Genomic DNA, 16,573 nt, shown 5'->3' with positions numbered 1-16,573 from the left:
CAAGTGACCCCGTTTTGGAAACTAGACCCCCCAAGGAACTTATCTAGATGCATACTGAGCACTTTAACCCCCCAGGTGCTTCACAGAAGTTTATAATGCAGGGCCATGAAAATAAAAAATAATTTTTCTTTTCTCAAAAATGATTTTTTTAGCCTGGAATTTCCTATTTTGCCAATGGTAATAGGAGAAATTGGACCACAAATGTTGTTGTCCAGTTTCTCCTGAGTACGCAGATACCCCATATGTGGGGGTAAACCACTGTTTGGGCGCACGGCAGGGCTCAGAAGGGAAGGCACGCCATTTGGCTTTTTAAATGGAAAATTAGCTCCAATCATTAGCGGACACCATGTCGCGTTTGGAGAGCCCCTGTGTGCCTAAACATTAGAGATCCCCCACAAATGACCCCATTTTGGAAACTAGACCCCCCAAAGGAACTAAGCTAGATGTGTGGTGAGCACTTTGAACCCTCAAGTGCTTCACAGAAGTTTATAACGCAGAGTCATGAAAATAAAATAAAAAAATTCTTTTCTCAAAAATGATTTTTTAGCCCGCAATTTTTTATTTTCCCAAGGGTAACAGGAGAAATTTGACCCCAAAAGTTGTTGTCCAGTTTCTCCTGAGTACGCTGATATCCAATATGTGGGGGTAAACCACTGTTTGGGCACATGCTGGGGCTCGGAAGTGAAGTAGTGACGTTTTGAAATGCAGACTTTGATGGAATGCTCTGCGGGCGTCACGTTGCGTTTGCAGAGCCCCTGATGTGGCTAAACAGTAGAAACCCCCCCACAAGTGACCCCATTTTGGAAACTAGACCCCGAAAGGAACTTATCTAGATGTGAGGTGAGCACTTTGAACCCCCAAGTGCTTCACAGAAGTTCATAACACAGAGCAGTGAAAATAATAAATACGTTTTCTTTCCTGAAAAATAATTTTTTAGCCCAGAATTTTTTATTTTCCCAAGGGTTACAGGAGAAATTGTACCCCAAAAGTTGTTGTCCAGTTTCTCCTGAGTACGCTGATACCCCATGTGTGGGGGTAAACCACTGTTTGGGCACACGTCGGGGCTCAGAAGTGAAGTAGTGACGTTTTGAAATGCAGACTTTGATGGAATGGTCTGCGGACGTCATGTTGCGTTTGCAGAGCCCCTGGTGTGCCTAAACAGTAGAAACCCCCCACAAGTGACCCCATTTTGGAAACTAGACCCCCCAAGGAACTTATCTAGATATGTGGTGAGCACTTTGAACCCCCAAGTGCTTCACAGACGTTTACAACGCAGAGCCGTGAAAATAAAAAATCATTTTTCTTTCCTCAAAAATGTTTTAGCAAGCAATTTTTTATTTTCTCAAGGGTAACAGGAGAAATTGGACCCCAGTAATTGTTGCGCAGTTTGTCCTGAGTATGCTGGTACCCCATATGTGGGGGTAAACCACTGTTTGGGCACACGTCGGGGCTCGGAAGTGAGGGAGCACCATTTGACTTTTTGAATACAAGATTGGCTGGAATCAATGGTGGCGCCATGTTGCGTTTGGAGACCCCCTGATGTGCCTAAACAGTGGAAACCCCTCAATTCTAACTCCAACACTAACCCCAACACACCCCTAACTCTAATCCCAACTGTAGCCATAACCCTAATCACAACCCTAACCCCAACACACCCCTAACCCTAACCACAACCCTAATTCCAACCCAACCCTAACCCTAAGGCTATGTGCCCACGTTGCGGATTCGTATGAGATTTTTCAGCACCATTTTTGAAAAATCCACGGGTAAAAGGCACTGCGTTTTACCTGCGGATTTACCGCGGATTTCCAGTGTTTTTTGTCCGGATTTCACCTGCGGATTCCTATTGAGGAACAGGTGTAAAACGCTGCGGAATCCGCACAAAGAATTGACATGCTGCGGAAAATACAACGCAGCGTTCCCGCGCGGTATTTTCCGCACCATGGGCACAGCGGATTTGGCTTTCCATATGTTTACATGGTACTATAAACCTGATGGAACTCTGCTGCAGATCCGCAGCGGCCAATCCGCACCGTGTGCACATAGCCTAATTCTAAAGGTATGTGCACACGCTGCGGATCCGCAGCAGTTTCCCATGAGTTTACAGTTCAATGCAAACCTATGGGAAACAAAAATCGCTGTGCACATGCTGCAGAAAAACTGCACGGAAACGTAGCGGTTTACATTCCGCAGCATGTCACTTCTTTCTGCGGATTCCGCAGCGGTTTTACAACTGCTCAAATAGAAAATCGCTGTTGTAAAACCGCATTGAAATGCGCAGAAAAAACGCGGTAAATCCGCCATAAATCCGCAGCGGTTTAGCACTGCGGATTTATCAAATCCGCAGCGGAATAATCCGCAGAGGACCAGAATACGTGTGCACATACCGAACCCCTAACCCTACCCCTAACTCTACCCCTAACCCTGCCCCTAGTTCTTACCCCAACCTTAGTGGAAAAAAAAATATATATATTTTTTTTATTGTCCCTACCTATGGGGGTGACAAAGGGGGGGGGGGGGGGGGTCATTTACTTTTTTTTTTATTTTGATCACTGAGATAGGTTATATCTCAGTGATCAAAATTCACTCTGGAACGAATCCGGCCGGCAGATTCGGCGGGCGCACTGCACATGCGCCCGCCATTTTGGAAGATGGCGGCGCCCAGGAAAGAAGACGGACGGTCCCCGGGAGGCCAGGTAAGTATAAGGGGGGGAGATCATGGCACGGGGGGGGGGGCGTCGGAGCACGGGGGCGTGGATCGGAACACGGGGGGGGGGGGGTGGATTGGAGCACGGAGTGGAAGATCGCTGTGCGGGCGGGTGGATCGGAGCACGGGGGGGGGGGGGGGATCGCTGTGCGGGGGGTGGGATCGGAGTGCGGGGGGCTTTGTTTGGAGCACGGGGGGTGTGATTGGAGCACGTGGGAGCAGAGCACAGGACCGAGGGGAGCGGACCACAGATCGGGGGGCTGGGGGGGCGATCGGAGGGGTGGGGTGGGTGCACATTAGTGTGTCCTGCCATGGCCGATGATATTGCAGCATCGGCCATGGCTGGATTGTAATATTTCACCATTTTTTTAGGTGAAATATTACAAATCGCTCTGATTGGCAGTTTCACTTTCAACAGCCAATCAGAGCGATCGTAGCCACGAGGGGGTGAAGCCACCCCCCCTGGGCTAAACTACCACTCCCCCTGTCCCTGCAGATCGGGTGAAATGGGAGTTAACCCTTTCACCCGATCTGCAGGGACGCGATCTTTCCATGACGCATATGCTGCGTCATGGGTCGGAATGGCACTGACTTTCATGACGCAGCGTATGCGTCAAAGGTCGGGAAGGGGTTAATGCAACTCCCTGCCGCGGGTAAAACACATGCTTAATTCGCATGCGTTTTCCCGCAAAACACAAGCATTTTGCAAATGTTTTTAGCTTGCAGAATGCTTGCACTTTACAAGCGATTTTAAGCATCGCTTGGAAAACTGACAGGTTGGTCACACTTGTCAAAGTTCTTGACATGTGTGACCAAGTTTTTACTATGCCTATGCAGCATCAATAGTAAAAGATAGAATGTTAAAAATAATTAAAAAAAAATATGGTTATTCTCACCTTCTGACGGCCCCCTATCTCAGCGGCGCTGAGTGCGTTGCGTTCCCAGGGATGCTTTGCGTGAATGACTTTTGTGACGTCATGGTCGCGTGACTGCAACGTTATCTCAGGTGATTCACGCAATGCATCCCTGGGAACAGAAGCCGCCGCGTGCACCCCTGAGAGGCGGGAGGACTACGGGGGCCATCAGAAGGTAAGTATATCCCTTTTTTTTTTTTTTTTTTTTTTTTTTTTTTTTGAATTTTTTTTTTTTTTCTACAGGAATATTGTACCGAGGGCCTGAAGGAGAGTCTCCTCTCCTCCAAACCCTGGGTACCATCCGAACATGAAGCTCTCACTTTATGTATGGTGGGCATAGCCACATGCGTAAAGTGAGCGTTTCAGTGCAAACCTATGGCTGCGGAATCGCTGCCATTCCGCAGAAATAATGAACATGCTGTGGATGTTACCGCTATGTGATTACGCAGCAGGAAAATCCGCAGCATGGGCACAGCAACTGCGGAATCCCATAGGATTGCATGGGAATGCAGTTTTAAGCGTTTATTAAGCGTTTCCGCTGCGGCAAAAAAACGCGGCGGAAACACAAACGCAACAAGGGCACACAGCCTTAAAGAGGATCTTTCACCAAATTTTTCATGTTGGGCTGTACACGTGATATAATAGTGGCTGCAGAGTAAATTTTGTTTCAATTTCTCCTCTCCATTGTAGAGATATTAGAAATCAGCGTATTTAGTACCTGATGAGTTAACTTTAAATCCAAATGAGTGTAATTAGACACATGTCACTGGGGACATGTACTTATGAGTTTCTATCTGATAACTTTTATGTTAAGCAAGTGTTATCAGCAGCTCATACAGGAAGAAGTCCACACCCCAGTGACATGTATCTAATTTCACCCAATTTGGACTTGACTAAAGTTAACTCTTTTTAGGTGCGATTATTGATTTCTAATATCTCCACAATAGAGAGGTAAAATTAATGGGAACCTGTCAGCAGGATTGTGCACAGTAACCTACAGTGTCAGATCGGCGCTGTTAGGCCATGTTCACACAGTGCGTTTTTTACTGCGGAACCGCAGCGTTTTTGCCGCTGCGGTTCCGCAGCTGTTTTCCATGCAGGGTACAGTACAATGTACCCTATGGAAAACAGGAACCACTGTGCACATGATCCTGAATTTCAAAAAAAAAAGCCGCGCTGAATAGCTGCGGGAAAAAAGAAGGAGCATGTCACTTCTTTTTTCGGAGCCGCAGCGGTTCTGCACCCATAGACCTCCATTGTGAGGTCAAACCCGCAGTAAAACCCGCAGATCAAAAATATATCTGCGGGTTTTATTTGTGGGTTTGTGGTGCCGAGCCGCTGCAGCAGGAAGTGCGGGGAAGCGGGCGGAAGTGCGTGGGCGGAGTGTGGCTGCCCCAATCCCACCCCCCCATGCTCCGATGCCCCACCCCCGTGCTCCGATGCCCCCCCCCCCCCCCCCCGTGCTCTGATGCCCCCCCGTGCTCCGATGCCCCCCCCGTGCCCTAATCTCCCCCCCTTATACTTACCCGGCCTCCCGGTGTCCGTCCGGCCGTCTTCTCCCTGGGCGCCGCCATCTTGCAAAATGGCGGGCGCATGCGCAGTGCGCCCGCCGAATCTGCCGGCCGGCAGATTCGTTCCAAAGTGCATTTTGATCACTGAGATAGGTTATATCTCAGTGATCAAAATAAAAAAATAGTAAATGACACCCCCCCCTTCCTTTGTCACCCCCATAGGTAGGGACAATAAAAAAATTAAGAATTTTTTTTTTTCCACTAAGGTTAGAATAGGGGTAGGGTAAGGGTTAGGGTATTTTCAGCCATTTTAACCCTAAAAAACTTCCTAGAAAACACACAGACTCTGCATAGAAAACTGCATAAAAAAAAGGATAAAAAAACGCACCAAAAAAGCACAAAAAAAGGACCTGCGTTTTCTTCCAAGAGCTGCGGTTTCAGTCCTGAAAAATAAAAAGGATGGAAATCAGGAACGTGTGAACATACCCTAATACTGATTGAAAAGGGGCAGCACAGTGGCTCAGTGGTTAGCACTGCAGTCTTGCAGAGCTGGGGTCCTGGGTTGAAATCCCACCAAGGACAACATCTGCAAGGAGTCTGTATGCTCTCCCCATGTTTGTATGGGTTTCCTTCGGGTTCTCCGGTTTCCTCCCATATTCCAAAGACATACTGCTAGGGAAATTAAATTGTGAGCTCCATTGGGGACAGTGATAATAATGTGTGCAAACTGTACAGCGCTGTGGAATTAATGGTGCTATATCAATTAGTAAAATAAATAAAATGATACCTGGGTTGATGAAATCCGTCTTGTGGTTGTGTTTAATCTTTATTTTCCGTTTTCAATCAATTATATATGCTCGTTCTCCGGGGCGGCCTGTGGGGAGGGGGAGGTCATGATGTGGTGCTCTGCTTAGATATTCGTACTGATTGCTTATGACAGGTGACAGATGCCTCAGTGACCTGCCCCCTATTTGACATACAGAATATAAAAAAATATATAAATATCGCATTCAGCAGTCAGGCGCCTACGCTGCAGCGTGATCGGCTCTGTAATTTTCATGTTGTTTTATTTGAAATAGCCACGGGTGGAATCGCGGTCCACCCATGGCTATTAACCCCTTAAATGCCGCTGTCAAGTGCTGACTGCGTCATTTAACTCGCGCTTCCGGCCATTGGGCCTGAAATCCACCTACCGGCGACCTCTGTGATCGCGGTTCACCAGTTCGTTAGCAGGACAACCAGAGGTCTCCTACCACCCGGTGGTCGGCGCTCATTGCAAGTGAATAATTCAGATACAGAGAGGCGATCTGATCATCACTTCTATGTAGCTGAGCCGATCCGGTTATGGCAGCTTCTAGTCTCCCATGGAGACCATTGAGGCATGCCAAAAGTAAAATATATATATATATATATATATATATATATATATATATATATATATATATATATATATATATATATATATATATATATATATATATATATTCAAATCACCCACCTTTCACCGCATTTAAAATAAAAAATCAAACCTATACATATTTGGAATCGCCCGATCTATCAATAAAAATAAGATTAACCTGAAAGCTAAACGGCGTAACGAGAAAGTCAACGTCAGAATTACTTTTTATGGTCGCCGCAACATTGCATTAAAATGCAATAACTGGCAATCAAAAGATCGTATCTGTACCAAAATGGTATCATTAAACACGTCAGCTCGGCATGCAAAAAATGAGCCCTCACCTGACCCGAGATCACGAAAAATGGAGACTCTACGGGTATCGGAAAATGGCATTTTTTTTTTTTTTTTTTTTTGTAACAAAGTTTGGAATTTATTTTTTTTTCACCACTTAGACACCAAACATGTCTAGGTTCTTTTTTTTTTTTCTTTTTTTCTATGAACTTGTAATGACCTGGAGAATCATAATATCTGGTCAGTTTTAGCATGTAGTGAATCAAAAAACAAGTGTGGGATCGCACTTTTTTTTTGCAATTTCACCGCACTTGGAATTTTTTTCCTGTTTTCTAGTACACGACATGGTAAAACCAATGATGTCGTTCAAAAGTACAACTTGTCCAGCAAAAAAAAAGGCCTCACATGGCCATATAGACGGAAAAATAAAAAAGTTATGGCTTTGGAAGGAGGGGAGTGGAAAACCAAAAAAATACCTCTGGTCGTTAAGGGGTTAAAAGTTGACCAGCTATTTCTCATTTTTCCATCTTCCTAACCAAAAAAATAGTTTAAAAATGTTGCTGATCTAAAGTAGATATGTGGGAAATGTTATTTAACGATTTTGTGACAGAACTCTGATTTAAGGACATAAAAATTAACTTTGTGAAAAAGAATGACAAATTTGGAGAAAATTTTTTAATTTTCAAACACAAGTCATAGCAAAGAAACTTTACCACTATCATGAAGTACAATATGTCACAAAAAAAATCAGTCTCGGAATCACTGGGATCTGTTGAAGTGACAGTGGTCAGAATTCTAAAATTTGGCCTGGTCAACAAGGTGAAAACAGACTTGAGGGTGAAGGGGTTAATGTCTGAAAAAATGAAAAATGTAAAATACAGTTGGCTTGCACATTAATTTGTAGCAAGTAATGGTGCATTTAGTTGTGTGTGTGCTCTGTCACCTATTATACAGTACAAAATGCATTTGCAGAAGTGGATAAACAGATTGTGAAATGTAAAGTTCCTTGTTCTTCTGATCGTCTTCGCGTATAAGATGTATAGTTTTATTTCCTTCTGATCATGTTGCAGATGTTGGTTAAAAAAAAAAAGCTTGTCCATTTTACAGATGGGTGCAAAAGCTGACTGCTATAGAAGCACTAATCTGCTTTGTAAAACTGACCTGACTAGTGCATGCTCACAAGGACTATTGCAAGATCTCTGGTGTACACTGTCCTATAGCTGCTTATTGGGTCAGTGTCCGTTGCGCTGGCCCACAGGTTATTGGGTCTGTAAGACTGTCCATTATGCTGGCCCATAACTTATTATTGGGTCAGTGTGACTACCCGTTGTGCTGGCCCACAGGTTATTGGGTCTGTAGGACTGTCCGTTATGCTGGCCCATGGCTTATTATTGGGTCAGTGTGACTGTCCATTATGCTGGCCCACGGGTTATTATTGGTCAGTGTGACTGTCCATTGTGCTGGCCCACGGGTTATTATTGGTCAGTGTGACTGTCCATTGTGCTGGCCCACAGGTTATTATTGGGTCATTGCTGAAATTCTTCATCTGCTATATACTTTCTTTAGAACAGTAGTCAACAATAAGCAATATGTAACACTACGGCCAAGAGAGGACGGCACCTCACTCCCTAAATAAATCCACCATAATCAGGGACTACTCTAAGAAGAATAAACATGACAAAAGGCAGAGTACAAAAACCACCAAAGAATAAAAAATAAAAAATGTTATTATCAATATTAATACAGATAAAATGACAATCAAGATAATTATAAAGAAAATTATTATAATTATATTGATTGTCGTTTTATCTGTATTAACATTGATAATAACATGTTCTATTTTTTATTCTTTGGTGGTTTTTGTGCACTGCCTTTTCTCGTGTTTATATGCTTTCTTTGTAAGCATAGATCTCTGATGAGAAGAAATCTAAACCAGCTCACCCGTGCTGCATAACGCTACGTTCACATTTGCGTTGTGTGGCGCTGCGTCGGTGACGCAACGCACAACGCAAATATGAACGCATGCACAAATGCTGCGTTTTGCAACGCATGCGTCGCTTTTTGCATGATTTTGGGCGCAGGAAAAACTGCATCATGCAGCGTTCCCTGCGCCCTGACGCATGCGCTGCAGCGACGTATGCGTCGCAAAACGCAAATGCAACGCATGTCCATGCGCCCCCATGTTAAATATAGGGGCGCATGGCGCGTGCGTCGCCGCGGCTGCGCCCGACGCAGCCGGGAGCGGCGCAAATGTGAACGTAGCCTAAGCTGAGCTTCGGGAGCACGGACCCGCTGTGTCATTTGAGATTCTTTCCCATATGGTTTGTGCTGAAGTTTGTATCCTCCATGTTTAAGTTTGTGAATAAAGAAAACTTTTTTTTCACGGATTGGGTGCAGCTGGACATTTTTTTTCTTTAAGAATAGATCTCCCCTAGTTCTTATCTGGCTTGTGGACCTTCTGTGTATTATCTGAAATGGCTGTATCTTTTCCTTTTCTCTTTGGCAATTCTTCCCACTTTAATATAGCCTGTCCCCATGAAATACTTCTTTAGAGAATCCATGTTACCGTAAGTGAATATTGATGGTGGCTTACTGATTAGCACTGCAGCCTTGCAGCACTGCGGTCCTGGGTTCAAATCCCACCAAGGACAACATCTGCAAGGAGATTGTATGTTCCCCCCGTGTTTGTGTGTGTTCCCTGCGGGTTCTCAGATTTCCCCACACTCCAAAGTCCTAGTGATGGAGAATCTAGATTGTGAGCCCCATCGGGGACAGCGATGTCTAAGTGCTGTGGAATATGATGGTGCTATAAAAGTACATCACAGTTGATAGTGTGGATAGGTTTTGCAGAATTCCATGCCCATTGTATGTAGATTTCTTAGTGTCCGCATTGAATTTGTTATAAATCAGGGGTGCACAACCTTTTTTATGAACAGAGGGGCACATTCTCCTGTTAAAGAACTACAAGTGCTGCAGTAAAACTTAAAGGGGTATTACCTTTTAAAACATTATGGCATATCGTAAGAATATATACCCTAACTATCTGATCCTTCGAATCCCACTACCAGGACTGTCATGTATCAGGAGAATTGTGGGTGCCCTTCATCCATCAGTACTTTAGAGAGGAGGAGACCCTGCACACATGTAGCTCTCTATTCAAAACGGTTTTGTAGTTCCTGGCTGCATTTCACAATTACCTTTTTAGAATAGATGATGAGCTGCACTTCCCGATTATGTGAAGTCTTTCGATGTCAACCAGCCAGTAAAATCTTGGTACTATCATGTAGAAAATGTTACGGCCTATTTGGTACCAAATGCATATGGAGCGGCCATCCATGTTGATCAGTCTATCCTGCATACCTTTTAGGTTCTAATGTGTTTTTTTGTTGTGCTGATCCTTCTTAATTTACTTTTTTTTTTTTTGTTTAGCCACACTGTGTACTTCTCGCTTCTAAAGAGAATTCTGCTCCGGTCAAGCTTGGTGGCTTTGGAGTTGCAATACAATTGGGCGAGTCTGGCTTAGTGGCTGGAGGTAAGTGCCTTTTCTGGGCAGGGGTGGAGGGTGGTGCACTCAGTCCCAGACAATCCCAAAGACATTATTGGGCAAACACACTGATTACCTATGAGATCTGTCGGGGTCTGACACCCAGCACCCTCACAGCTGACATCTTCTCTGGCAGCGGCCGTTGGTAAGCAATGCATGGAGCAGTACACTGCAGAGCCGTGCATTTAGTGTCTGTGGCCTAGTAGTGAGTACTTCTATCCTATGTTACTGTTCTGCTCCATATATTGCTCACATCTGGCTCCTGTCAAAGCAGATCTCGACGGATAGTGGGGGTGCCATCTAATCCCCACCAATCTGTGGTCCTGTGTATGGGTAATCACATTTAGTCCTGGACAACCTTTGGTCATGGCGAGTAACCAGACATTACTCCTCTTCTGTCTGTTCATTGGCCATGACCAAGAAAGGGCCAGTTTAGCTATTGAAAGGGCTAGTCAGCAGGCTCGGTTATCATACAGAATTGATGGTGTACAAACACAGGAAAAATACAGGAAAAACTCTCCTGCATTGACCTTGGGGCTGGATATGAAGCTGCTGGGACAGAAGGTTAATATTTCAGCAAGTTATATAGACAGGGTATCCCCAATCACATCTACACACATTAAGTGATCACCCTCACCCCCCTATAAGTTTGTGGGGTTTTTGTTACATGGATCAGAAGTAAACTGTTGGCCACCCTTGTGTGTTGCTGAATGTAAAGTTCCTCACTTGCCATCATGCTGTGAGGAGTAACTAGGGCCCCTGGGATCCATGTTCTGGTAATTGGTAGCATCGCAGCATTCCCACAATTATAGCCTATTCTTAGGATTGGTAAATTATTTTTCCCATATCGGACATTCTGTAAGCTGTACAGATTTGTGCATTTTTATTTGTGTAAGTTTCTCCTAGTTATGAGATCTAACTTCTAAATGGAAAGTTCAGCATCTTCACTTAAAAACTAAACCATTCCCAATGTCTATTTCAGACACTGATGCATTGTTTAGATGGCAGACACTAAAAATTTCTTAAGAGCTTGATTTTTTTTTTTTTTGACGGGGGGATTTAGAATAAGTCTACTTTTTTAAGTTTGTATCCTCTTAATATATTGCAGTTATCATGTTATACAGCACGTTGTACTTACCATTGGACATTTTGCCTTTCTATCCAGTTAATCTGTTTCAAGTAATGGCTGACATCATGTGATTAAAAACTAACTAGCTGACTCATTCTAAGCTCTATGTAGAAACAGGAAGTCAGTTTCTTTGTATGAGTCCTAAGTCACTGCAAAGGTCCCTGGCAGGGAGAAGAGCAGCAGCTGGTTCAGGAGTTGAAGAGGGGAATGGTTTCTGCAGGGACAAGACACTTCCTGTTTCTACATAGAGAAGAAAAAGAAAAGTATTAACTGGGTAGAAAGGCAAAATGAGGAATTGTAAGTACAGGGTGCTATAGAACATGATGGCCATATATTAAAGGGAACCTGTCACCCCGAAAATCGCGGGTGAGGTAATCCCACCGGCATCAGGGGCTTATCTGCAGCATTCTGTAATGCTGTAGATAAGCCCCCGATGTTACCTGAAAAAGGAGAAAAAGAGGTTAGATTATACTCATCCAGGGGCGGTCCCGCTGCTGGTCAGGTCGGATGGGGGTCTCTGGTCCGCTCCGGCGCCTCCTATCTTCTTTCCATGACGTCCTCTTCTGATCTTCAGCCACGGCTCCGGCGCAGGCGTATTTTGCTCTGCCCTGTTGAGGGCAGACAAAGTACTGCAGTGCGCAGGCGCCGGGCTTTTGACCTTTCCGGCGCCTGCGCATTGCAGTACTATCCTCTGCCCTCAAGAGGGCAGAGCAAAGTACGCCTGCGCCAGAGCCGTGGCTGAAGATCAGAAGAGGACGTCATGGAAAGAAGATAGGAGGCGCCGGAGCGGACCGGAGACGCCCATCCGACCTGACCAGCAGCGGGACCGCCCCTGGGTGATTATAATCTAAACTCTTTTTCTCCTTTTTCAGGTAACATCGGGGGCTTATCTACAGCATTACAGAATGCTGTAGATAAGCCCCTGATGCCGGTGGGCTTACCTCACCCGCGATTTTCGGGGTGACAGGTTCCCTTTAAGAGGATAAAAACTTTGAAGCAAGTAATGATTCTTTAAGTAACTTTTTAACCCCTGACGACATGTTTGCAGCTATAAGGGCAAGTTCCCACGGTCAGTAAACACTGTAGGTTGGACCAGGGCTGTGGAGCCAGTAAGCCAAACTTTGGACTCCTCAATTTTCATGACTGCGACTCCACCAAAATTGGCTTAGACTCCAACTCCACAGCCCTGAGTTGGATGCTGCGTACATCCACAGCGTCCAACCTACAGAGGCAAAATGTTACATCATAGTGGATGGGATTTCAAGAAAGCCCATGTCCATATGCGTGCACAGACACCTGCGGCTTCTCTGAGGAGACGGACATGTGGTGCGTCTCTCCAGACCACAGCATGTCGACTTAACTTGAGGATACGCTCAGCCTCCGCAAGATAAATGTCACCAGGTTCAATAACCAAAAGCGGGCAGCACTTTGGATGGATCGGACATGTGCTACGTCCAAAGCGCTGCCAACTACTGAACGTCTGCACAAACCTTAACTGCAGTACCAGGTACAGACCACGGACCTGTGGGGTGGTGTATTTGGCAAAAAAATTCAGCCTCATAATGTCTTTTTAGATTCAGGAAGCCCTTTTTCTCACGAAGTTATTTTATAAAGTTGATTTTAATACTTTGAATAATAATATAATTTCCACAAATGGATTTGTATAAAAAATGTGCTTCATTTCATAAATGTGCCCCTACTGGGTAATGGCCGTGTCTGGCTGTGCAGGAACATGGTCTCATCATACCACAGCTCCTGGGCAGAGGAAAACGCAAAAGAGTATACAGACAGTCCAGTATGGGGATCCCTGCCTGTTTAAAAAGTTTTACTTCAAAGAAGTAATTATATGTGACCCCATGCTATCATGTCTGTATACTCTCTTGCTTTCCCCCTGCCCAGGAGATATGGTATGATCAGACCATGTTCCTGCACGGTCAGACACGGCCATTACACAGTACACAGCAGGGACACATTTATAAGATTATCTTGGCACAAGAACATATTACCGTATTTATTATTTATTTTTTTACCACATTCAATTGAGGAAATGATTTTCATTCCAAGATCTATTGATTAAAATTAACTTTGTTCATGGGAAAACTCTTTAAAGGGAATCTGTCACCCCCAAAATAACGGGTGAGCTAAGCCCACCGGCATCAGGGGCTTATCTACAGCATTCTGGAATGCTCTAGATACGCCCCCGATGTATCCTAAAAGATGAGAAAAAGATGTTAGATTATGCTCACCCAGGGGCGGTCCCGCTGTTGGTCCGGCGCCTCCCATCTTCATCAGATGACGTCCTCTTCTGGTCTTCACGCTGTGGATCCGGTGCAGGCGTACTTTGTCTGCCCTGTTGAGGGCAGAGCAAAGTACTGCAGTGCGTAGGCATCGGGAAAGGTCAGAGAGGCACGGCGCCTGCGCACTGCAGTACTTTGCTCTGCCCTCAACAGGGCAGACAAAGTACGCCTCCGCCGGAGCCGCAGCGTGAAGACCAGAAGAGGACGTCATCTGATGAAGATGGGAGGCGCCGGACCCGGACCGCAGCGGGAACGCCCCTGGATGAGTATAATCTAACGTCTTTTTCTCATCTTTTAGGATACATCGGGGGCGTATCTACAGAATTCCAGAATGCTGTAGATAAGCCTCTGATGCCGGTGGGCTTACCTCACCTGCGATTTTGGGGGTGACTGGTTCCCTTTAAGTTAAGTGCCTGACCTGGGTCATTCGCTTACTACAGACCGTCCTAAGTATACACTGGTCAAATGCTGACTCTAGTTCAGTGTTACCTTGTACTCTGTAAAGGGTCTGTGTAAAGATGAATATTGCATCGTATAGTTTTGATGTAACTTGGATAATACAGCTTTGCACTGTCTGCTTCCACTAGGTCGTGTAGGAACACCGCACTTTATGGCTCCAGAGGTGGTGAAGAGAGAGCCTTATGGGAAGCCTGTAGATGTCTGGGGATGTGGTGTCATTCTTTTTATCCTGTTAAGTGGCTGTTTGCCTTTTTATGGCACAAAGGAAAGATTATTCGAGGGCATTATCAAAGGAAAATACAAGGTAAGTGACTGTCTTGTTTCTAGGAGGGTGCCCTGCAACTATGTGCCTGCACCCAGCAAAATTGTACATTTCACATCCAACTGCTGTGGTTTACAATGTCATTTTAGCTTGTATTGTTGAAACGCATGGAAACACAACACGGTGGCTCAGTGGTTAACACTGCAGTCTTGTAGCGCTGGGGTCCTGGGTTCAAATCCCACCAAGGACAACATCTGCAAGGAGTCTGTATGTTCTCCCTGTGTTTGTGTGGGTCTCCTTCGGGTTCTCTAATTTTCTCCCACATTCCAAAGACATACTGATAAGGGGCTATAGATGGTGAGGCCCAGTGGGGACAGTGATGATAATGTATGTAAAGCGCTGCGGAATATGATGTAAGCAATGCAAAATGAGTAAACAAAGCTCAAATGCTTAGTCGGCCAGATTAGTAGAATTCAATGTTTTTTATTTTCCAGTTTGTAGAAATCCTGCCAGATAAATAGGGTATAGAAACACACTTTTCTTAAGATCCTGTTCACACGCTGTGTTTTCACTGAATCTTTCTACGTCTTTGCCATGGGTAAAAAAAAAAAAAACACTGCAATTTACAGTACCAGAAAAGTGAGCGTATTGTGGATTCTCATGCACTTGATTTTTTGTTTTTCAAAATCTGCAGCATGTTCATTCTTTCAGCATTTTTCATCCATTTAAATTAAAGGGGTATTTCCATTTCCAAGAGCCTATCCCAAAATGTAGTAGGTTTAATATTAGCAAATACCGCTAATTAGAAATGTAGCATACTTCTTCAGATTCACGGTCTCTTACCTCATGTGCAGGGCATAGCAGCAGCTTGGGTATGCATGGTTATGACCACTCATAGGCCGGCGTCACACTAGTGAGTTTTACGGACGTATGAGAGGCGCAAAAACTACGCATTACACACGGTTCAATGTTTCTCTATGGGGCAGCTGCTATCTGCCGTATATTTCGCAGACGTATTTTACGGGCGTAGAAAATCACAGCATGCTGTGTTTGTCAGCGTATTGCGCAAAAAATCCGCCAATGAAAGTCCTACGGGGGCGAGAAAAATACGGATTACACACGGACCATCAGTGTGACTTGCGAGAAATACGCCAGACATCTCCAGGTGCCAGGAAATGTGCCAAGCCCTCAATCAGGAAGCTGAGACATGCTAATTAGCTGAAAAAGCCAGACAGACATCCCGGAAGTCTGTGGGACACCTCCACGGAGTTGCAAGCAGCACGGCAAACCTCATCAATGTGGATATGCTCCTGGGCCAGGATGGGCCCGAGATTTGGGACCAACGGGATGCCAATTATGCCAATCGGGCTAGGAAAGAGGCTGCATGGAGGAGCATTTGTGGAATCCTTTTCCCAAATTTTGACCAGCGGCCACATGAGGGACAGAGGCAACTAAGTAAGTACACTCCTGATTATCAAGTATTTCATATTACAAACTGCAGTAAGAACAAGATTTGTTCACAATTATTATTTGTTATCCTGATTTTGTATGTATAGTGCAACATTTATGTAATGGTGCAGGACATGATAAAGGGGTTTCGTACAGCATTTATAGATATCGCTTACAGTTAGCAAATTAACAATGACAGACTGGTATAGAGGGGACAGGACCCTGTTCTTGTGTACTTGCATTCTATGGTGCCCCTTTTATGGGATAGTGGTATTTGTGTGTGTTTATTTTGCTAATTGCAGATATTAAGTTAGAAATGCAGCTTAGAATAGGGCCTATTTAAATCGGTGAAATCACTGACACCTTGTGTTACCAATGTGTACGATGTCCTCATACATCATACATTATTTTCTTCTCTGTCATTACAGTGGATGATGTTATGAGATGTTAGAGAAGCATTCGGGACCAGTACCGAAGAGAAAGGCAGCAGCAGGCCAGGAGTGGCTCATCTGCTCCTGCCAAACGAAAATACATTTATTTTGACCGGCTGTCATTTCTTTATCCCAGTATGGATCTCAGACCGTAAGTACAAACCTCACATAACAATACAC

The 16,573-nt window shown here is 44.8% G+C and overlaps 1 protein-coding gene across 8 annotated transcripts in view; it reads left to right on the top strand.

Moving 5' to 3' along the window:
* CASK (calcium/calmodulin dependent serine protein kinase) overlaps nt 1-16,573 on the top strand; it is a 393,333-nt gene that overhangs the window by 239,931 nt on the left and 136,829 nt on the right. For all 8 annotated transcript variants that reach the window (XM_069761644.1, XM_069761640.1, XM_069761641.1 and 5 more), the window contains exons 6-7: nt 10,252-10,354; nt 14,380-14,555. In XM_069761644.1, the coding sequence (XP_069617745.1) occupies nt 10,252-10,354; nt 14,380-14,555 (279 nt within the window). The remainder of the gene's footprint in view (nt 1-10,251; nt 10,355-14,379; nt 14,556-16,573) is intronic.

Source organism: Ranitomeya imitator, chromosome 3 (genome assembly GCF_032444005.1).
Source record: "Ranitomeya imitator isolate aRanImi1 chromosome 3, aRanImi1.pri, whole genome shotgun sequence".
In the NCBI taxonomy this organism is placed as follows: Eukaryota; Metazoa; Chordata; class Amphibia; order Anura; family Dendrobatidae; genus Ranitomeya; species Ranitomeya imitator.
The sequence above is the reverse complement of the archived record's forward strand: the minus strand, read 5'-3'. Positions and strand labels throughout refer to the sequence as shown.